This window comes from Marmota marmota, unplaced genomic scaffold (genome assembly GCF_001458135.2).
Source record: "Marmota marmota marmota unplaced genomic scaffold, marMar, whole genome shotgun sequence".
Taxonomy (NCBI): Eukaryota; Metazoa; Chordata; class Mammalia; order Rodentia; family Sciuridae; genus Marmota; species Marmota marmota.
Genome location: NW_026000093.1, coordinates 39,198,044 through 39,221,773, shown reverse-complemented (window position 1 = coordinate 39,221,773; position 23,730 = coordinate 39,198,044). Strand labels below are relative to the sequence as shown.

The 23,730-nt window shown below is 40.3% G+C and overlaps 1 protein-coding gene across 1 annotated transcript in view; it reads left to right on the top strand.

The window, feature by feature from the left end:
- The first annotated feature begins 737 nt into the window (after nucleotides 1-737).
- Nucleotides 738-23,730, top strand: part of Runx1t1 (RUNX1 partner transcriptional co-repressor 1) — a 139,373-nt gene continuing 116,380 nt past the window's right edge. The window contains 2 exon segments of the mRNA XM_048782783.1: nucleotides 738-7,934; nucleotides 7,936-7,960. Of these exon segments, the coding sequence (XP_048638740.1) occupies nucleotides 7,839-7,934; nucleotides 7,936-7,960 (121 nt within the window). The 5' untranslated portion in view covers nucleotides 738-7,838.

The window sequence follows — 23,730 nt, the reverse complement described above, 5'->3', positions numbered from 1 at the left end:
ATAAATGCGTCGCCTTCCTCGAGAGTGAGCTAGGGCGGGCGAGGCAGACGCAGACGCCGCCTGTGACAGTGGCAATTCCCTGCGCCCCACATCACATTTGTCTGCCACAGCAGCAACAACAGAAAAGCGAAGGGAGGGAGGGAGGGAGGGAGGCGGGAGGAGGGGAGCGGAGCTCCGCAAGTCTTGGGCTCTGCGTGGAGGCTGCGTTTGGCTGGCGTCCCCGACCCCGGGCTTTTTGCACCGCAGCTCGCTCTGCGCAGCGCCGGGACAGCCGCAGGCGCTCGGCGGCGCGACTCCGCGGCCTCTCGGCGAGCGCAAGTGGGCGAGTGACTGAGGACACTTTGGCCTCGCGAGGGAAGCCGCGCTGCACCCTTGCCCCTTTGCCCCACGGGCCGGCAGAGACGAGAGGAAGTTTTATTTGCAGCTCGGAGCCCGTGGCGGATGGTGGGACTCTCCGGCCCTGTACAGTGTAAGTGCCCGCGGGCGGGCTGGGCCGGCGGGCGGGAGGGATGGCTGGGACTAGACCTTGGCTGATACTATTAATTACTATTCCGATGACCGTCAACTTGGTTTGGATTATTCGACCCAAAGGCTCCAGGCTGTACTTGTCGCTCAACTAGGGTAGGACTGCGCACTAGGGCAAAGTGGAACATCGCGGGTGACTCCAGTCTGCGATGACACTGAACTTCACGGGTCAGCTAAGGATGCGGGTTTTACTTTTAGATTCCCCGTACTGCCTTTTAAAAATAATTTTTATTTTCTTTCCTTGACAATCATGTGGGAGCAATCTCTTTGTAAGAAGATAAGTGTACCCCCCCAACAAAACAACTAGTCAAGGTGCCCCACTGTGCATTTGGCAGGTGGCCCGATCCCCGCATCGTGGGGTTTTAAAACTGAAAATGAAATGCTGGTTTTGCCGGTGGCAAACTTAGCTGTAGGAACAAGAGAGATGGAATCTTAACTTTGGGACTGGGCTGCCACTAGAGTTGAGGGTCCTCTTAGCGGCATCCAGGCTCTCTCCGAACTTTCCTGTTATTCTTGGGCATTTGCGGTGCTCCTATAGAAAGACTGTGGACAAGCGGGAGGGCGGCGACTCCCAGGGCAGGTCAGGGGTTCCGCAGCCGGAGACGCTTGGGCACCGCCGCCTCTGCGGGACCTCACTGAGCCCCAGGGCCCGCTGTTCTGACTCTCTTGGTGTTCCCATCGCAGCCTCAACTCGGCGGCGTCCTCCTTTCCTACACCGGGAGAACCTTGTGCCGTGTGCCCGGCGGGGCACAGACGGGAGTCGTGTCCTGAGAATTATTTTCATTTTCCAGAAATCCCTCTGGTAAAGCCCCCGGGGCTCATGGATAGGAGCCCCACGCCCAGTCGCTCGCAGCCCTCTTGACGAACCTAAAAGGATTGGGTTGGTTGGCACACCCAGACCCCTCTCTCAGGGCGGACCTTGCGCTGACCAAGATGCTTTAAACAAATAGGGTTATGCCAACAGAAGGCGCCTAAACCGTTTTTTTTTTTTTTTAACTTTTTTTTTTTTTGTAAGGGCAGTCAACCCTTGGAAAAGTTTTTGAGTATTATGATTCCGGGAAGTAGGATGTGAACCACGACCGTTACTAAAAATAGCCGCCTTCCCTCCTCCTCTTCCCCCAAAAGGCCTTTCAGTTTGGAAGATTTGGCTGGAGAGTCCTGCTTTCCTTGGTCTCCTTATTCCTTGCAAAACGTAGTGGAGAAATCTTTTTTAGTTTTCCTTCAAGATTGGGCATCACAGATCTCAGTGTGCCCCAGCCTGGTTGCTGTTGCTTGGGGAAATTTAGCAGAAGAAAGTCTCCTAAGGAATAGCTAGTATTTCCCTGGGAGGAGATCTTGCAGAACAGCCACGGAGAACAGGGCGAGGGAGTGAGGACCAGGAGAGGTGGAGAGGCCACTCCAGACCAACTTCATGTGCTTAATGTAACTCTGAGCCTTCTTGAATTTTTAACTTCACTCCCCTTAATTAATCTGCCCAGGGCCTGTATATAAATGGCTGTCCACAGCTGCTGCAAATTGATTTATCTCCTGATAAAGGTCGGGTTGCTGACCAAAGCATTCTTTCTACCTTCTGTGTGAACTGAAATGTGTTTTACAGGATTTTTTTCCCTCCTAGTCTCCATTTAAACATCTGTACCATTTTTAAGTGCACTCAGTGGCCCATTCCCCTGCTTTGCATAGAACAGGAGTGGAACTGGGTCGGTGCCCAGAGAGTCCACACTCCCTAGAATACAAATTGACCAGCTTCTTGGTGATAAACGGTTTGTTAGTGTTGGGGGCCTCCTTTTAGTTTATTACAGCGGTTTGCCTCCACCATGTGAGTATTCTGTTGTGTCCAGTTTCTCATCACACAATTCTTTAGGCAAGATCAACAAACATCATTGTTTCCTAAACCATCTTAGCCCATATTTGGGTGTTTCTTTCAGTTGTGATGTATAAACAGAAGCAAATTCCTAATTCAATGCCTTTCCCCTTGTTTATCCTTAAGTCTAGTCTAGTTTTAACATTACAGTGCTGTCAGATGTTTGAGATAGGGTTCTATGATTTCATTTTCTTTTTACTATTACCTTTTCAGAGAGCTCTAACAATCTCACCCAGTGTTAATCAGAGAATCTTAGTTTGATCCAGGCTTCCCCCCACCTCCCAGCCAGAATGGATGTTGAGGGAGTTAAAATCTATCCTTTCTAGTGCTGTATTTAGCATTTGTTATTAATTCTTTCAAAAAACAATTCCAATAAAATAGCCAAGGAATCAGGTTCATTTGGAGTACACAGAAATTGAATTTAAGATTATATAATGGAAGAACTTTATATTAAATTTTTGTGTAAGCATCAGTAATGTAGTTATAAACCATTTGAACAGCAGTCGCTTTATTTGAAAACCTAAATGTTGTGTGGGAGAATTTCAGTGTATAGTTTCTCCAGTGTCCAGCTCATACCTAATAAAAGCAATGTGTAGAAAACGGTGCATTTTTCCCCTCTCTCTAATGTTTGGACAACTCAAAACAGACCAGAAGTCTTTGAAATGATATTTTCCTTTATACTAAGTCTCTTTGACTCACTAATACCTGCTAATAATTCGATTATAAAAGCTTTAAAAAGACCTTCCTAACAAGAAGTATTCTGTCCACAGTACAATGCAAACTGCACTATTAAATTCCAAGTTGCTTGAAATAGTAGGACAGTAACATTTCAGCTATAGGAATGAAGCTTTTTTAAAAAAATATATGTTCACAATTTTTTTCTGAGAGAAGCAAATTATTGCTCTTGGTGTTAGTATTTGATGATAAGCTCTCTCATCGAGGTGTTGGTTGAAATATTTCCAGATAAAAGAGTATTTCATAAATAGCAAAGAACTGCACAAATGTAAGGTGCCATTATAATTTATTTTATTGTAATATAGAAGCTTAGCTCCCCCCACCATTTTTTTTTTCCTTAAACACTGAAAAGGGATCTGGAGAAAGAAATGCTTCCAATAGGAATGCTGGTCAGTGGTTGTCAGTTTAGGACATTCTTCACTGTCAAATCCTGTTTCTCACTTCTTTGATATGAACATCAGCTGACAGGCACTGAATGCAAAGCCTTCCTCATAGAGGTTTTATGCAGGCAACATAGCCCTTCATAGCAAAGCAGTCTGAAAAATTGGCACCTGCAGGATTTGCATGTGAAAAAAACCCGAGTCAGTTGCATTTTGCTGGAGCCTATTACTGTAAGTTATGTAAGTTCAGTGAGAAAGGCTATTTATTTGTTGCTGTTTTGGCATTTAAAAATTCTTTATTTTATGGGCACCTTATTCATCATATAGTGATCCACAGGCTTTATTGATAGCAGAAGCAGGGAGCAGTGCGCTCTGGCTTTATAGAAGTTATTTATTATGAAATGGAGTTATTTTTAACCATGTGTTTGCAGAGTGCACTTAGATTCATAGTTAATTCTTTAAATGTGTCTTAAAAGAATGAACTCAATCAACGTCAAGAATAATCTATCAGAAGTTAAACAAATACATAAAATTGGGTTAACATAAATATTCTTTTAAAACTATCTAGAACTTTTAGGAGTTACATACTTAGCAATAACAGCTCAAATCCATACTCAAAATTTGAACCTTTCATAGTTCTAAACTTCAGGAAAAATGTTTCCCTCCGTTCTACATGTGAAATTATATTTATCACCTGAATGCTCTTTTCAAATGTATATTTGACCTTATTTATGTGAAGTAACTAACCAATGTTAAATCAACTAAAAACCTTTGTGAACCTCAGAATTATCCGTCAATGGGGACCTTTCATCCAGAGTAAGCTATTTATTATTATCTAAAGAGACACCTTCCAACTTCACTTTTTTTTTTACAGCCATTAATATAAGAGTTCCTAAATAATGTTTAAAGAACAGTGAACATTTTATTAAAGCAAACATTAGTTCAGTTTAATGGAGGTAATTGTAAGTGATAAGACAGAGCAGGTTATCTCTGTGTTGTTTAAACAGAAGGAGCTACTTTGCACCATTTCCAGTAGCCATCTGTAGAAGAGAAGGGTTTGCACCTGTCTGTCCACACTAATTATAGATTAGGGCCAAAGAAATGAAATTCGAGGAGGTTTTCAGCTAATGAAATCCATACTGATTTTATTGTAAATGTGTTTTATGTAAAGAGGATGATGGTTGAGTTATGAGTGAATAAATCGCTATGTAGCTGCTAGGCACTTGGTTTTGAAGCACAATTCTGCTGCATTAACCTTTGATATATTAAGGAAAAAAGAAGACAAACAACTTAGAGATGGATGCTAGCCTTTGTTTGGCATCCAGAGCTACAATTTAGTAAGCAGCAGTGAGGTTCAGTGTGCAATTTAGAAATGTGCTATAAAGCAGCTTAAATGTTAAGAATATATTGATATTCTGAAATGCAGATGAAGTAGAGGTAGGTTCTGTTTTAACTTTTGCATTTAAAACATTAGAAAATTAGAAAGGCTTTTTCTTTTTTCTGCATTTCAGCTTCATGTACATGAGAAATTAAAGCAAAATGAGTGAGGAATGCATTCTGCAATAAAAGGTCACATGAATGTCTACCACATCTGTTTATAGTAATTATGAACATAATTAACATAAGAATTACAAATGAAATAATGACAAGCTGAGCAATGAGATATTATGCCATAATGGTCATATGTTGGAATTCTCACATTATAGCACACTAGAATTCACATACTCAAAGAAAGAAAGAAAATGCTAGATTTTTATCTGAATTAATGCTTCAAAACTTATCTGCCTGGGGCAGATGGACTTCTTGCTTTTATAGGAAGGTAACCTATTATTAAGAAAAGAACTAGTTGAAATTAAGATTTCTAGTCTCTAGCCTGGACTTTAAGACAGCTGTGATTATAGACACCACTTTCTGTTACACACTTATTCTGTGATTATACTTCTTGATTATTGTATTGCTTTTTTTTTTAATTGAAAGCTTTGAAGTAAAGTGTTCGCTTTGGAAGAGTGTCATGGATTCTTCCATTAGACAACTGGTTGATCTTTTTTATAACCATGAGCCAAAAGTCAATGAACAAACAAGGTAGTAGAAATACTATACCTTTGCAAAATTAGAAGATTGGTAGATTAGTGTTTGTGCAGTTTTCTTCATGCCTAATGTTTGGGATGCCTTTTAAAGAAAAAAATGTAAGTCTTCTGGGTTTGAAAGCAATACTAGTGCATTTTATTTTTAAAAATAGCATTTCTTAAGACTTTGTAATGGAAAAATCAGTGGGTAAGTTGCCTTTTTTTTTTCTTCTTTCTGGAGTTTCATTGGAATTTTAGGTGTTTGTATGTAGTCTGTGATCTAACTAAAATGAGATAAGGGGGAGGGTCTGTGTGGTTGCTTCTGGTTATTCTGAATACAGTTTTCTGTAACAGCTAGAGAGAAAGGTGAAAGGGGACCTTTTATTTGAGCTAAAATGATACTCCAGAAATCTGTTATTAAATTAAAAACATGAAGGGATGACAGATTTTCACCCATTTAGAGCTCACTTGATTTTGTAATGTAGACTGCCAAGTGGTTTACTTCCTACCTTTGCACCCTTCTGTAACTATTGAACCTGGTCACTCCTTGAAGATTTATGGAGAAATATTACCTTGTTCTCGTCTCAGTGATACCACAAGGTTTTCCACTTTATTGGATTACTGGAGGATTGTAGCAGACCCCTTTTTATCTGACATTCATTGCATGACAAGATTTTCACACATGCCCTTCCCCCACCATGGCCAGCTTTCTTCACTTTGTGTTACCTATCAAATATCCCTTGATTCTTTTCTTGGGGTGGGAGCTTGGAGGGAAGAGGGGGGCACTACACATAAAACAGTTTTTTGGCTAAGTGATTTTCGGGGAGAGTAGTTGATTAAACAATGCCTCATCATTTTCTAAAGATCCTCTTAAAAATTTGTCTCCCCTAAAAGGTGACTGCTAGTTCTCTTGCTCTTCCATATGCTTCTGGACTCATTTGCCCTATTCCTTCTCCCCCCATTTTGTCCCTTTCTACTTTCTCATGCACAAACTATTTTATGACTCCAAGTTTCACAGCAGCTGGGGCCACAGTGTGTGCCATGAAAAATTATGTAGTTTATTGGCTTTTTTTATTCTGAACTCACTCTCCACACTGCAGTGAGAGCTTCTTAACCAGGCTTCAGTGCCTTGAAACACAACACATCCAAATGCCCTCCCTTCCCCCAATAAAAGAACCTCCTTTGCTGCATTATCTGCACTCCATTAAGGATCTGATCAGATGTTCAGATTGTCTGATGGGTGCATTTAAAAGTGAAAAGGGGCTCCCAAGGGACTACTCAGGTGTATCTCCCTCCTGACCCTGCAGGAGAGGAGGATGAACTCTGGTCTGATGGAGGAGCATTAGCCCCTACTTGTTCTCTGATTGATTCTCTGGCTCTGGGTGGGTGAAGAGCTGTGAGGCAGCTGAAACTGAGATTGATTGCCTCAATTTCAAATTCCCACCTCCAAAATAGACTTTCAGATGTACACATAAGGAATCCCCCTCCCCCAACACAATTTCTGGAGGTGGAGCAGGTGTCTTGGAGTCACCTGTAGCTACCAATCACAAGTGGTCCTCCTTATCCCAGTGATACTGGCTGCATGAGTCTTCAGCTGGGACCCATTACAGCCCACAAAGGGAGCTATTTTATATCCGCCTGTGCCCATCTTCTCTGTGTGGGTGTTTGGGGATTGGAATTTAGGGTATCTGGGTCAGCAGAGAAAGGGACAGGAACCCTCACTGGAGGGTGGTCTGGAAGGCTAAAGGACTGCTCTGTGGATTCACTAGGTTGGTTTTGCAAATTGTGGTTATTTGAATGGAGGTGAGATGATGAAGATCTCATTGTTACACAGTCAAAAGAGTGGTTTTGAAAACTTTGACCTTGACAGAACCTCCAAAATGTGAACATTTTGGAGGGAAATGCAGTTGTCTGGTCTGGATTTCCTCTCTTTTTTTCATGGGGGTTAGGGACAGATTGGGGTGTGCAGGCGACCCCCAGCCCTGGCTTTCACCCCCACTCAGCCTCAGGGTAGTTCTCCCCTACTTCCCAGTCCCATTGAGGGGCCTGAACCCCCGCCCCCTCATCCCTTATGGTTTCGCCCCTCCTGCTTGTGTCTCTTCTCCTCTCTCTCTCTCTCTCTCCCACTTTTCCTCCCTCTCCCGCTCTGTCTCACACGCACCCTCTGTTTATTTTCCTGCCTCCATCTGGGCCCTGCTGATATTGTAATCACCCTGATGCACGTTGGCTTCTCTCCTCTCCCTCCTGCGCTCACACACTCACTCACACACAATGTGCCATCCTGACAAGCCTTTTACTTCTGATAAGCTCCGATGTGTGTTTAATGAATACAAAGCCGCGGTCTGGGTGCCGCCTCGGCCGCGGCCGCCTCTCGCGCGCTCCTTTGCCAGAAGGTAATCTCCGTGAACGGGGGAGGCGCGCGGAGGAGGGGGTGGCCGCGAGCAAGGGGGGCGTGGGAGGCGGCTCTGCCCGCTCCTTCTCTCCCTTTCCAAATGATTCAGAAGTCGATAAGACCAGGAGAAGTGAAGATGTAACATGTTATCTGTCGCTCCTCTTAGCTGGCGGAGAGAATTTACATTTAAAGATTAGCAGAGGGAGAAAGAGAAATCTGCCTTTTGTTGTGCGGGGTGAGGAGGAGGCATCAGCCCTGGCCTTGACGCTATCTCCCATCACCTCTGCTATCCAGACAGGACTCACCGAGGTGAGATTACCGGAGGGCCTTATCTTTAATTGGGTTTAGTTTTGCCAGTCTGAATAGGTTTAAAGAGACTCGATAAAGGGGGAACAATAGATTATTTATTGACTGGACTCTGAAGCCTTTAGATGAAGAGGGAGAGAAAGACTGCTTAACAACTTGATTAGTTCATTTTTATTTTAAGGTGAGACTGTCTCCCTTCCGATGGGAAGAACTTAGGTGCAATTTGAATGACTTAAAATGTCTTATTGGCTATTCACTCTCACCCCATCTTTCCCAGCGCCTGGCATCTACCTTATTTTAAAGGAGTTTCATTTACCCTTCCCTGTAGGATTGATCAAACTGAGTTGAAGAGGGTAGAAGCTTTGGGGATTGGTCGTTCATGTTTGGTTTTGTGTCACTTGTTTTGCACTGCTGATGTGTTGGTGTTAAGGGTCCTCCAGTGATGTGAAAGGCAACCAAAGCCTACTTTTAATATGGAATTTGTTGATTGTGTAGTATGGGTCAACTCTGGCTAAAGGGGAAAAAAAATCAATCTAAGTCCGTTAGGTAGATTTGGTTTTTGAATAAGAACCATGACTCTTTTGCTTAGAATCAGTTTGAAAGAAGAAAAAAAAAATGTTTTTGACTCATGAATGTATTTCAAAAAATTATTATATCAACTTTAGAAGATTCTTAAAAGGAATGAAAGTAGACAATGATTGCCTCCTAAACATTGTCAAGCTAGGTTTTTTTCATAGGTAGATAGATATGATCCAGTAACTAAAAGCCTAATTAAAATTTATTTAAAGCCAGAGGGGCATGTTTCCTTGTTGACAGCAGCAGATCGATTGGGTAAGACAATAGAGTCCCATTATTTTACTTCCATTGACTGAACATATTGACATTTCAGGTTTGCTGTTGCCTCAGTGAGCATGATGAAACACTGAAATTCACAGCCCAACTGGTCAGAGTGGCACATATATTACTGTATGTCATTTCTGCCTTCAGGTTACCTTATCACCCGGGCAGAATAGGAAAGGACAGCTTGGAATCCTTCAGAAGGGGTAGAGCTTTTTTTGGCTAAGAAGCTGACAGCATGTCTTAGGAACATCATTAATTTTACCCAGAATTGGATGTTACATAAAAACATGTGGAGCATTTTTATTTAAAAATCAGAGAAGCAAGGTAGCTAGCATCCTTGCCTGTTTTACAGAAGAGAATACCCATTTTCAAGATTTACCTTTACTTCCTGGGGAGGTAGTTACAGCAAGTGGTCATTCATTTCAGTTAGATGACCAGCTTGTGCTTGGGTGACATCCATTTTTCCCCATTCTGGGGAAGCTCCTATTACGGCTATATCTGATGAAAGAACATGTAGGGTCTCTTCAAAATAGGGCCCGACTGACTTGTTTCTAGTTTTCTTTTGTTGAGTAGAATATGAAATGAATGAGATGCATACATTTTACACTCATGAGCTTAGTGATATATATATATATATATAGAGAGAGAGAGAGAGAGATAAATATGTGTGTATTTTAAGCAGAGGCAGACAAAATACTATTTGTTATCTTAGTGTAATCTACTGTTTTACACATTTGCCTGGTCTTTACACAATAAAATTAAGTATTAGGCAGATTGAGTCAAAGAAATTTGAACCATAAAAAAAGTAAATATGAAAAAAAAATCCAGAAGGAACCTAACACATTTTCAAAAGTTTAATGAAAGCATAAAACTATTATGAATATGACTTATACACAGCAATTGTTGCCACCAAGCAGGCAACTCATGCCCTTTACAGTGGTTAGAACAAAACTGGCCCTTTATACCATTTTCATGAAAATGTTAGGTTTCTATTTGATCAGCAGGTGCTGTTGAGATGAAAGCCATGTGTAAATTTTCAGAAGGCCAAAAGTGTCAATTCAGAAAAGGAAAGTGATAAGAGAAAATGCAATCAGTTTTCCTGTTTTCAATTTGTGCAGGATTTGAAGAGCTGTTTTGTTAAACTGCTACATCTGCTCCAATATGAATATTGAACTACTTCCACTAAAAATAACAACCTATAATTTGGTAGCTACTGCAGTCTTTTGTTAATGTGAGTGGGTTATTTAAAAACAAAAAAACAAAAAAATAAAAAATAACAAAAACCAATTTTCTATTCTGACAATCTCTTGCCTAATGTGCATTTTCATTTGTTGGCACTTTTTATCCTCAGCAGATAAATGGTATTATGCAATTAGGACCTCATCTTGTTTGACTATAAAAAAGGTTTCCATAGGTGAAAGTCTTGGTAATATAAAAAGGATTTGCACAAAACAAAATTTATTTAAAGTAACCTTTCTAAATGCATTTATTTTAAATAAGACAGTTATTCCTTACATTCTCTAATACTACAATTTTTAACTTGCTGCCGACTATTGTAACAAAGTTAACACTTTTCCATTGCATACTGAGCATTCTGTGATTTATTTCACCTTTAATATACCTGCAAATGTAAGTTTAAACTAGTCAGGGATATTTTACCTAACAGGGCTTTCAGAATAATTTTTTTCATGCTTAAATAAAATGATTAAATTATGCTTGAGTGCCTGCATACAAAAGCGTTAGCTTCTATAGTACTGCTAATCAAATAAGTTTTATGGACAGGGAAAGCACCACATTAGAGAAAAATTGGATACATTTTACTAGTGACATTTCTAGGAAAGACATGTTCTTTTAAAATCATCTACTATGTTATAAATATTATCATACTCTAACATGTTATAAATATTATCATAATAAAAATAATATTTCATCCCTATAATAAGAAAGTGAATGGCAGTGCTATCCACGTGAAACCTGGGCATAGAGAATTAAGGTAGAAAGAAGACTGATGAAATTTGGATAAGGTTCAATATTGATTCAATCCTTGATTGCACTTGGGTTGACTTGTGGCTGAAGTAATTTGTCCAGGGTGAGACCTGATCACTGCTTAGGATCAATTAACTTTGTAGCTTGTGGCTTCACACTTGAATTGCTAGACACAGTCTTTATGGATAAACTCAAAATATCTCAAGAATGCATCAAGAGGAAGGCAGACACTGTGACACACTTACATGTTTAATATTAACAAACACAATGTTTGTTAAACACCAACTCAAAAAGAAGTAGTTTGGATAGTATTGAATGTGTGTATTTGTGATTACCCGTTTATAACCAAAGAAGAATGCTCTTAAGGAATGTAATTTCCAGTTTGAAGCCCAAACAGCATCTCAATGTGGCATGTTGTGCTGGGTGTCATGTGGATATATTCCTTAGTAAAGCACTATGTTTGTGACTGCACTGAAGAAGAGACTAGATCACATATCGCCATTAAGAGAGCTTATTCTCAGTTATAATTCCATCATTTGTGATGTTTTATGCTAAAACCACAGTACCTTATGTGGCACTGATAGGAGAGAGCTTCCTGGGACTTTTCAAAATATTTATACTTTATTAAATTATGTCTAGGCTCTTCTTACATCTGAACCACAGATAAAGTAATGGCCCATGGTCAGTATTTAGGGCATGTGATCCTCTTGTTTGAAAAAGTTTAAAACCATCAATGTTTTGCTTGCAACCATCAACATTTTCAAGGACCAAAAGATACCAACTTAAAATTCCCTGCTTTGGTAGCTCCAATTGTGATTACCTGGGTAATGTAACTCATGAAGGAATAAAGCAGTCTTTTGTTTTTGTGGGTTTTGTATTGATCAAGGTCTCTAAGGCAAATCAGTATTTGGGTGAAAAGGGCCTTTAGAACATAGATCTTGTGGAAGAGGAATACAAAGAGCACCAATGTGAAGTTTTTCCATTGTGTCTGGACAATTCTAAGCACCTCTAAGTGCCTTGGGGAATGTGATTGACTGGTTTCATTAATCTTTTAACACCTGGGGCACAGATCATTTCTAAGTGTGCTCTGGACTTTCAAGGGCTGCCACATAGTTGTTAGTCTTGAGAGAGAGAGGAAAGGAATTGATGAAGCTTAGAGACTTACTGTGAGCCTGGCCTTCACCTTCACTTGTGTTTTCATCACAGATTTTAAGTAAATGATAAAATAGCATTTCACTTTCTTCATGTCACAGAATTCCGGCCCATTCTCTAGAACTGGCCAGAGTTGCTATTTGGCTTAACCCTTTGCCCCAATTTAGAAAATTGAAGTTTCCTTGTTTTCCAAAATCAATGATCTACTTTGTGCCTGAGGTCTAATAATTAGGACACTTACTCTCTGAAAATAGGCTTGATAGTCTCCGTGGCAACCACGATCTACTGCCAACCATGGCATCCACTGTTTTCTTTGAACACCTCCTTGCCTCCCATCCAGGAGTCACTGCCCACTATTAGCTCACATATCCTGTGTCAGTCTGTATTCCTCGATACCTTCTAATCCAGGCCTCTCTGGTCCCTTGTCAGGATATCTCCATCCTTCACTGCACTGAGTCCTGAGGAGTTGAACTGATCCCTTCTTCGAACCCACCCCACACTCTGGAGCAGTCTTCTGCACAGTGTCTTTTGGCTTGTCCTACCCTAGTTGGTCACTCTGTATCTCAATCTCAGCATCTCTCAGTCAGCCAACTTCAACTTCCTGGAAGCCTTTCAGGAGGAGAGGAATTCTGCTCCATCTTTTACTCCAGAGAAAGAGTTTGTAAGTGGTTGCATGATGTAAAACCCTCTCTGCATTATAAAAATAAGGACTCCTCTGGGCGTGCAGTCGTCTAACTGGTAGGCAAAGGGGGATTCCCTTTTCGCTTGAGCCACTAGCCTCCTGGGTGGCCTGAAGTACATCCCAGCCCTCCATGAATTCCTCAGGAGTGGGATAAGGGGTCTCTCATATATATGACTCTGTATATGATATGGCTTTGGATATTTCCCATGGTTGGGAGAGTGAGAAATAATCCAGCACTTACTTTTTGTTATGTTTGAGGGGGCAATATCTCTTCATATAGCTGGGAAATGGATCAGCAAAGAGAATCATTGTCTCTCAACTCTTCTCCTTGTGAAAAGAGCGCACTGGGAAGAGGCAGGCAGTCTTCCATAGCCATCCTGGACCTTGGGTGACTGTCTAAACTTTAGTCTTTACTATACTTTGTTCAGAGGTGAGTGATGGAGGAATGAATATGTTTATGCAGGAAGGAAGAACCAGAGAGCTTAGATTTTGTTCCAGGAAAACCGTTTTTATGCTTTTTCCTCATAGTTACTGGGCAAGAGGAAGAACTGGGTCCTGGCAGTTAGAGTGTGGCCACAATGGTGGAGATGGGTGGTAATTACGAGGCACTGAAATTTCCCCAGGGTCACTTGGAAACTTTAGAAACTGGCTTCTTTAAATCATTGGGGTGGGGTGGGGGCAGAATCTGGTAATGGCTTATTTAAATGAACAAGAGCCCATTGTCATTTGGCTGGGAATCAGGTCTTAAAAGTAGAGAAAGCTTGAAAATTTTTCCTTTGTTTTATCTGAAGAAAGTCTGCTGTTACTTCTGAGAACATTTAAACATTTAATTGTTTCTAGTAGCACCTTGTCTTTGTACTTTAGTTTGTAAAATTGGTATAGGAGATTAAAACATAGATATTAGAAGTTTAACCCTAATTTATGAAATCATTAATAATGAACCCAGATTGGGGTTTTTTTGAAACTTAGGAGCTATTACATTCTTCTGGTTTGATCAAGGTGAGCATTTTATCATCATCCAGGAAACTTCTGTTTATTAGGGACATCTGTGATTGTGGGGCTTGGCAGTCATGTTTTCATCTGTCATTAGAAATAGAAGCCATAGGAATCACTCTTGCTCCATAGGCCGTAGAAGTTTTTTGCATTGGTATTCAGAGTGCAGTTGGAAGCCAAATTGATATTCTTTGCTACAAAGGAGAATGTCTTAAAAGTATATTGTAGTGAGTTCTTAGTTAATTACATTAGAGAAGATATTACCAGGAGATGTAATGGAAGTTTGTCTAAAGACACTCAAGAGATAGGTGGTCAGTCAAATATGAGGGAGAACAATGCCAGAGCAGTGATGAGACAGGTGATATGAGAATCAGAGCACTAGTAAGGGGGACTAGCCGTGAGACATACTTATTATACAAAGTATTTGGGAAAACTTTTCTTATAGACTTTTTGGGGAATTCATCTAGTGACACTCAGATAGGAAATCAGAGCCTAATGATAATACGAAAGTAGATAGAAAATAGTACCTAAATCGGTCTGCACATATAATGTTGCCAGGGAAATAGCATAGCAGCATTGCAGAGAGCATTTCAAATGCATTTCCATTTGATTTGGCAAGTGGAATATTAGAAATTGGGAAATCATCCCCCCATTGGTGATAAGCATTGTGGTCCAAGTTGTGCTTTAACTACATCTTAGGAAGTTGGTTAGTCAATCTGGTTAAAACTAGAAGTACTTATACCTCTTTGCCTAACTTCAAAATAGAGGAAGATGTGAGCTGTAAGACAGGTCATGAAAGACTGCTAGTTTATTTTCTGAGTCTATGCATATGTTATGTACACAGTGATGAGCAAACACAGCTGGGAAGAACAGCAGATGATATTGGGACTGGAACTGTGGTGTTTATCAGACTGACATAGTAATCCTTCCTTCCTGTGAAAGTGTTCTTTTTAAGTGACTGTTGCGATTCTGTAACTTTTATCATGTATCTGACAAGAATTGTCCTTTGCTACCCAGCTCCTTTGCCCACCTGTCACACATTTTCCCTCTCATCTCTTGATAGACTTATTTAGAAATGAGATCCACATTTGACCTCTAATGGGAAACAAATGTGGACAGTGACTCCTCATCCTTTTGTTTAAATAAGGGTAGGTAGGTCTGTGGAGGTCTAAAGAGAAAGGAAATGTGATCGGTCTCCATTGACATGTCCAAGTTAAGCTTTGACTTGGCTGGAGGGAACAGGTAGAGGATATCACAGGAAAATAGAAGCGAAGAGCAACAAAATGAGCAACGATTAAATGTAATTTGCCTTTTCCAAAAGAGAGTTATACACTATTTTTTGCAGTCCAGGTAAAGACACCTTTTATAGTATCTGAAAGAAAAGTAAAATATTTGCTCCTGTGAATGAATCTGAAATAAATTGATACCTATTTAGTAAGTATATGCCTACTCAGTGTACGGCAGAGAGCAGGGTCAATTCCCACTGAATGATAAGCCCATTCAAGACAAATTAAATTGCTGCAAAGATGGTAGACCTTGATTACTCACCAACTAAATGGTACAGTAAATGGAATTTTAGAGGTGAGAGTGAATTGGACTTTAAATTTGTCTTGAGGCAGGTAGGATTTGTCAAGACTATAACTATTGTTATGGGGATATAGTAATTTATAAGGTAGTGCAGAAGCCAGATGTGGAAACAGCTTTCCCAGGAATATTGGAGTAGGGCAGGGGTGAAGAGAATACATTAACAAATATAACTACAGCAAAAATAAATAAATAAAGACCCTTGTGTGATTAATGGGAAATAAAAGCAGAAAGATCATAAGGGTCTTGCATATCAAGCATTTGATTTTAGCTTCATCTTTTGATTTAGTGAGAAGTTTTAGAAGCTGTCCAGTGAGACCTCTCCAGGCTGAGAAGTGGCATGGAGGGTGGCCAAATTGGATGCAGGGCCTTTCATCAGTTCCTTACTACGGTCAAGACAGAGGAATAGCTTTTATAATAACCTGCCTTTATAATAGGTTGCTTTTAAAGTATATTTTCTAGTTGGATTTCTTTTGAACATCAGACTGCAAACACAAATCTTAATAGAAATGATGATAGGCCAGGGGAAACTATGGATCCAATTAAAGTTATGTCACTGAAGACTTGTCCAGTGGGATGGCTCAGATGATTGGAGGCTGAGGAGGGCATGGAGGCCAAGGTAGGCAGGAAGCAGGGGTTACAGCAGTTTAGATTTTAGATATTGCAGAAGGACAACCAGGATTGGGTTTATGGGATGAGAAGGAAGAGGCGAATACAAGAGGTATTATAAAGGAAAAATAATTAGTGTTTGGATAGCGAGGTGGATTTAGAAATGGGGGAGAGTTAACCCAGATTAAGTGCACTTAGCTTGCCAGAACTTTGTAATCACTTTGGGTGCTTAAGAGGTAGCTTCTCTGCTCTACCATAGGCTACCATAGGCTCATAGAATCTCAGCCTTTAGAGAGAAGATCCTCAGAATCCATTTGTATCCCTTAGCCCCAGGGATTTTTGTGGTCCCAACTGATACCTTCTCTTCTGGAGATGGTGACTGGGCTATCAAGTGGTTGGTATTCCTTAAAAAGTGGTTGTGACATAGAAGACTTATTATTAACCTCTCAGGGACCTGGCTTTCTCATGTGTTTTGGTTCCACGAATGGATTTCAAACTGCTCTGCATTTTCCTCTTAGAGATGCCTTCTGGCTATGTGGGGGGATGTAAAGTAGACTCAGGGACTGGGTTCTGGACACTTGGCTTTCTATTTGACTAGAGCTGCCTGCGGTTTATATGTTTTATTTATTTCAGCCACTGGAGTTAGGTTTGTAGGATGATTTATAAAACTTCTTTCAATTCTAACATTCGGCACTGGAGAGAAAGTAGAGATGGTGGAATGAGGATCTAAGGTGAAGCTGATGAAAGCAGAGGCAGTCCTTGTAAATCAGCAGGCCCCAGACCCTGGGCTCCATATCCTTGGGGGAAGGGTGGAACAGTTATTTCAAAGAGTCTTTGGCCCTGGATGCATTCGTTGAACACCCTAAACATTAGTCTGGAGACCAAGTGCTTTTTCACATAATGGTGCTTTTCAAATCTACTATGAATGAAAATAACAAAAATGCATTAAAATATTGCTGAGTTAAATAGAAAATTGCCTATATTTTACAATAATCAGAAAGGAAACTAAATATGTTATGTGAAGGACCATAATTTGTGTTTTAAAACTGAGGCCTTATGTTGGGAAAATAAAGGAATAATCTCTTACATGTTAAAAATAGCAATATTAAATCCCATTATTAAACTGCTCACTGATAATTGTTCTCCATTTAAGGAATTTTAATTATTAGAATAAATGGCATCAACAACAAAATCTACCTGTCGGAAGGCTTTTGGAGCACGATTCATCAAGATTGTTATTATTTGAGGTCTTTGTTTTGTTCAGTGTCCCTTCAGTTGAAAACATGTTGGCAATTCTTTTCACTTTTTGAACTTTAATCAAATCTGGGGTTTGTGGTTTTGTTATAAAATCTGTGAGAATCGAATTTTTAAAAGACTTTTCCTCCATCTTTTGTCAATTGTGCTTAGTAAATATTAATCATTGACAGTCAAAAAAGGACTTCAGCATGAAATATCAATATATTTTTTTCTTTTTTAAAAGAATGAGACCAGTTTATATGTGCTGATAGGTAATCATTCCTTAGATACATTGTTAAGTGGATAGGGCAAGGAGCAGAAGAATGCATGTAGTATGCTACATTGGTACAAAGAATTGCATGAAATCTTTGGGGAAGTGGATACAAGAATCTGACAGTGCTGCTAGCTTTAGGGGAAGAGAGTGGGGCTCAGACCTTATTGGCTGGAAGGAGTCTTTGTGCGAGCCTTTGTGCTGGATGTCCTTTGGTCCTGTGTGTGAGTCTTGTGTAAAGCTTGTGCTATACCCGTGGATGATACCCATTCACTGTTTAATTAAGATCATGGTATCAGCCTGGTATGCTGCCCTTCTGGGGGCCAGGGACTGTTCTCTTCTCTATCAGAAAAGGGTATAGTGGGGAAGAGATCCAAGTCCCAAGAGCCTTACTACTTGCTTAGTAGCCAGCCTTCTTCCTCTGGAAATCTCACCTGAATCGTAATGGCATGACCTCAAGTCCTGGGGGAGGATGCTGTGTGAGGCACACAGCCTTCATGAAGACAAGCTTCTTCCTAGCCTCTGACTAACCTACTGTGGACTTGTCCATTCTGACCCCTCTCACCTAGAAACACCACGCAGGCTCTTTCTCTCTCTCTCTCTGGTCCTTCAAGTATCAAGTACTGAATGGGAAGTCTGGCCCTATTTGATTCCTGGAAATATGGGGGTGTTCAAGATAAATAGCATCCCTGTTCTGCCTGGCCTTTCTAAGGTCACCTTCTCTCAGCCTTCTCTAAGATCCTGGTCTGCCTCCTGTAGGGAAGTCAAATGGCCCACTTGGTCTTCTTCTCAGATTTTGGTGCAGCTTTCTTCTCTTAAGCCTTCATGACCTCTCTTCTCCAAAGAAAGAATTTATCACATGGAGTATCACTGCTGCCCCTGAGGTTCAGACTCTTGCTTGGTTTGTAAACTCTATGAATGTGAGAGTCTGGGACAGCTGGGTTTCTATTTTTGGATGCTTTATTAAGCAGTTATTATAAGCTCATACCTTGAACTCAAAGTTATTTGCTTAAAACTATCCTGTAACATTTCGTTGGTTGGTTCCAATAATATATTGTTTCTTTCCCAATCTCTTTCCACCTTGGTCTCCTTTCATTGTGTTTTCTTATCATAGAATGCACAATTTATTGCTGAGATGTTTTGGCTTGCATGTCTTGACAACCAAAGTAAATAAACCAGAAGAGTTGGCCCACACCTGTGATCACAACAACTCAGGAGGCCGAGGCAGGAGGATTGCAAGTTTGATACCAACCTGGGCAACTTAGCAAGGCCCTGTGCCAAAATAAGAAATAAAAAAGGGCTGGATATGTAGCTCAGTCATAGAGCACCCCTGGATTTAACCTTTAGTACTGCAAAAAAAAAAAAATAACTGAATAAGTAAAAGTAATAAATATTCCACCTTCCAAGAAAAAAAAAAAGCCTAACTCGTGCCCAGGATCAACCTTAGGCAAACTGAAGCAGTAAAGCTTCTTGGATATTCATAGATGAATATTTTAAACCTGTTTTTATTTCATTTTTTTATTCTAAATTTCATAATTAGGTTATTGTAAAATATGAATTCTTTGAAATTGTGAGCAAAATTTCAGGTATATGTACACTTTCATGAGGTGGAACTGTTCCTTTGTTCAGAGACCCAAAGAAGGCTAAGAACCACTGTAGTCTCTTCTACCTTTCTCTGACCAGATGCCCCCTGGATAGCCCCTAGCTCTGCTAGCTCTTTTCCACCTTTGGTTGACCATATCTGTTTTCTGTGCAGACTCCCAAGTTGAGAACTTCCCTTCCAGTGTCCTCCCCCCTCTGTCTAGACTTGTCTTCTGTTTGACATTGTGTGGGATTCCAGTTGCTCTGCTGTCTGATGAATAAATGTCAAAATTAGAGATGTGGTGGCCCATGCCTGTAAGCTCAGCTACTCTGGAGACTGAGGCAGACAATTGCAAGTTAAAGGCCAGCCTGGGTAATTCAGTCCAAAATAAAATAAAATTTAAGACTAAAATAAAAAAGTGGGGTTAGGGATGAAACTCAGTGGTAAGAGTGTTTTATAGCCTATGAAAGGCTCTGGGTTCAGTGTCTAATATCACAAAAACAAAAAACTAGAGATGATAACCTTCTAAGACAGGGTAACTCAGCCAGATTCTCTGGCTCAGAATACAGAAGTGGGCAAAGAGTCTGTTTTTCCTTCATGTAACATTTCTATTTGAAGAGATGCTTTGAGGAGGGCAGCCTTGAGTATCTCAATGCAGGTGTCTGAGCAATTTAAACAGATATGTTTGGGGAGGAGGCACACGGGGGCCTTTATGGCAGGAAGTTCACATATTGTCTTATTTATGCTCCCTTGGGAGTGAGACCAGTTTGGAAGTTGTTTCTTGAGGTCTATTCATTTGCTCAAGATGAGACCACCCTGCATGAGTGATGCACAAGGTATGGAACCTTGATTTCCTTCCTTTAAAGCTGTACAGCTGCTTGGGGGTTATTGCCACTCTCCTGGAGATCTTCTAGTCCCACCACCTAGGAAGTTGTCCATGAAGAGCCAGCCACACAGTCTGCAAGTGGGAATTATACTAGAGTGAAAGTGGAAAACTATCAAAATCTTTCAATACACTTAAAAAAGTTACTGTTTAGGGTACAAAAATATCACAAGTTTGCAAGTCTGAGACAGAGAGAGAAAGAGAGAGAGAGGGAGGGAGGGAGGGGGAGGGCCAGGGCAGGATGGGGTGTAGAGAGGAAAGGGAGGGAGGAAAGCAGAGGAGAGAGAGAGAGAGAGATCAGCTGATACGGAACAGCAGCAATCAGACCACGTTTGCAGCTGGACAGTTGTAGTAGCCCCTTGAGATATGTGACCATCAACCATGAATGCAGATACTTCCAAAGTCTTGTTTTTCTTTTATGTGAAAGTTGCCAGCATGGAACAGATGCCTTTATTTGGAGAAACCAGTCTTTGGAAATAATTGGTTCTCTCTTCTTTTTTTTTTTTTTTCCCCTAGAGATGGTATTTCACAGATGAATTTAGATGAGGGGAAAAAAATTAAATCACCATAGATTCATTCAAAGTATTTTTTTGTCACTCCAAAATGTTTTAGGAGGTATAGATTAATTTTTCATATTTTGATTTTGTTGACTGGTCATAGGTATTTTATTTCTGTTTGTTATTAGTATAGTAGTGACTTTCAGAAAGGAAAAAAAAATGATTGTGGTAGGTCATTTTTGAGTAATGACCTGTGCTTTTACTTTAATGCATTGATCCATAATGTCAAAGGAAGTACTGCCACCTTCCTAGTTTCAAATAATAGGGGATGAGCATAATGGATAAAGTAATACTTATACTAGGAGCAGTGAGGCAGTTTGCAAGTATTATGTCTTATCTTCATATCATCCTAGCAAGTTAAGTATTATTATCCTACTTTAGAGATGAAATCTGAAGCTTAGAGAGGTTAAGTGACTTGTCCAAGGTCAAATAGCTGACAAGTGAGTGTTGGAGCTGAGATTCTAGTCCAGCCAGAGCATGTATGCATGCAGTGGGCTTCTAAGTGGTCAGTGTATGCAGAACATACTCATTTTACAACATTTTATTTCTTGAAATATAAGTTATAGCTGTAACAAAGGAGCTATTTTAAGGGCTTTCTATCACTGAAAATTGTCTGGTTTGTTAACTCATATATTGTATTGTTGATGTGGCTAAAATCACCTGTCTTCGGGTTAATATGCTCTTTAAAACGATTGTAGGATTTTGAAATGATTCCTTATCACGGTAAGTGAAAGGGGCTTGAATAAAGACAGATGATATTTAGTGATTATTTATCTCCTCATTCACTCAGCCAGTATTGAGTGAATGCATGCGTGCCAGGTACTGTGTTAGGCACTGGGTATGTGCATTGAATACACATGGCTGTGCCCAGTCACTCTAGCTATGGTACAAGTATAGTGTAGGGTCTGAGACATGAAGAGAATAAGATGGGGTCCCCTTCCTACAATGGCTGACAAACTCAATTGAGAGAGAAGTCTGGGCGTAAAAATTGCTAGAATGCGTTTCTACCTTGTGTGGAATGATGCTGCAGTCCTCCCTCCCTTGTAGTATCCTGCTGCTCAGTGTGGGAGGAAAGGCTGGCCCAATATAGAGCCAAAGTGCTATGACAGTTTAAAGAAGAGAAAAAGATCATGGGCTCTACAAATGATCAGGGAAAGATTTGTGAAAGTCATGGGAATTGAATTGGGCCATTATGGCATTTCATTAGGTGGGATTCATTTGTTTCTCCTTATTTGCACTATTATGTGCCAAGTGCAGTTCTCAAGAGAGAGGATGAAGTTGTGAGCTGATAGGACCACTGCTTCCATAGAGGTTACCGCTTGGGAGAGGAGGGAGACAGATAATAAAGAAGCAATGAGATTTTTCCATATAGTGTTAAATACAGTGAAGACCCTAAGAAACAATGTTGGAATAATTGGGGGTGGTGGTGATGAGACTATTTCAGATGATTGGGAAAATCGTCTCTGAGGAAGAGACTCTTGAAGTCTGAGTATTGAGAAGGAGGGGGCCATGCACCCGTCTATGGGTAGAGCCCTGAGTTCCATAAATGAAGCCTTTAGGATGGAATGACACAATGTCTCTGGGAGTTTATCTAGCAAAGAACTGTACTCGAGGGCATGGTTGGAGTGCAGGCTGAAGACTCTGGGAGAGGACCACATCATGGAGGGTTTTAAATATCATAAATGGGCAAGAATAAGCCCTGTGTGCATGTATCCAGGAGATGATTAGTTAGAGGCAAGAAGAATCCAGATATGTATGTCATGGAAACTTGTGAAACTGAGATACTGACATTTGGTGCACAGGACCCATGAGGAGGGAGCCCCCGACCCCTCATGTACCAGTTACTTGCTTGTGGAAAGTTGGGTACAGTCTGTAGTCCTGAAATGAGGTGTAGGTGGTACTCTGTCAACTAACTACTACTCCAGATGGGGGGAGGGGCATACAAGAGAATTGCCTACAAAGGAATCATGAAGCTGTGAGAAAGGTAAGCTCTAACCCAGTGCCGGGGACTATAATCAACAAGGAAACATTTTCTAAGTCACATAGGATAAAAGAGGTTCCTTTTGTGGCAGTGCCTCTCAGAAGAAAAAACTAATTGTTTCTTTTAGTGTAAACAAATGGTCTTTAGCCATTTTTTTTTTTTTTTTTTTTTTTTTGTGAAGGAGAAAAATAAAGGTTTGAGTCCATCCAGGTGGATAGATAAAAGAGGTACATTTAAATGCTCATTTTTGGAATAACTATATATATTTTCACTGAGGGAAAAACTGCCCCAAATGTTGATAGAATCCTCTAGGGTAATGTGTTTAGGTAGTGAAAGGATTCCTGGCAGTGATTGAGAAATATAATAATGGGGAACTGCACTTGATCTCTTTTGAGGTTGATTCTGATGTGTGTAGTCTTTACATCCTATTAAATTTTTGAAAGATAAACTGATACAAGACTGATTTGCCAAGGCCAGCAACTATTCCTTTTAAAACCTTGGCTCAGTGTACACACTGAAGGGATGGGGGAGTAAGATAAAAGCATTATTAATATGAGGTTAACTGAATCCAAATAGAAGGCTCTCTCAAGTTATTGCATTCCTTAGAAAATAAATACATTGCGCATATGGTTAAGATTGATCAAAAAAGTATTCTGTATGCCAGTGATTACATTCCCATCTGTGATTAAGGTTTTCTGTCTGCATCTGGTTTTCACATTATATTTCTGTAACAAGAATCCTTTATACAGCAGAGTTCACTTTCTGTATTTTCTGTTAGCTGCAGCTTGAACTACTGCACAGATCACAGATTTACACATGTGGTTTTCATTACTTCATACCATTGAGAAAAAGTAATATTTGTTTGGGAATGTATGTTTTCCACAATTTCCATGGTAATACAACATGTTGAGCCTTTTTAATAAAACTCTTGTAGAACTACAAATTGAGGCATTCTGCTCTTGGTGAAGCTTAGCTTTTAAACTTTTCTCAGTATATCTTTCTCCCATAATGAAGTTTTACAAACTTGAGACTCGAGGATCTGAACAAAGCAATTATCAAAGATAGAGAAAATTTACTATCATTTGCATATGATGCAAACTTTAGTGTGT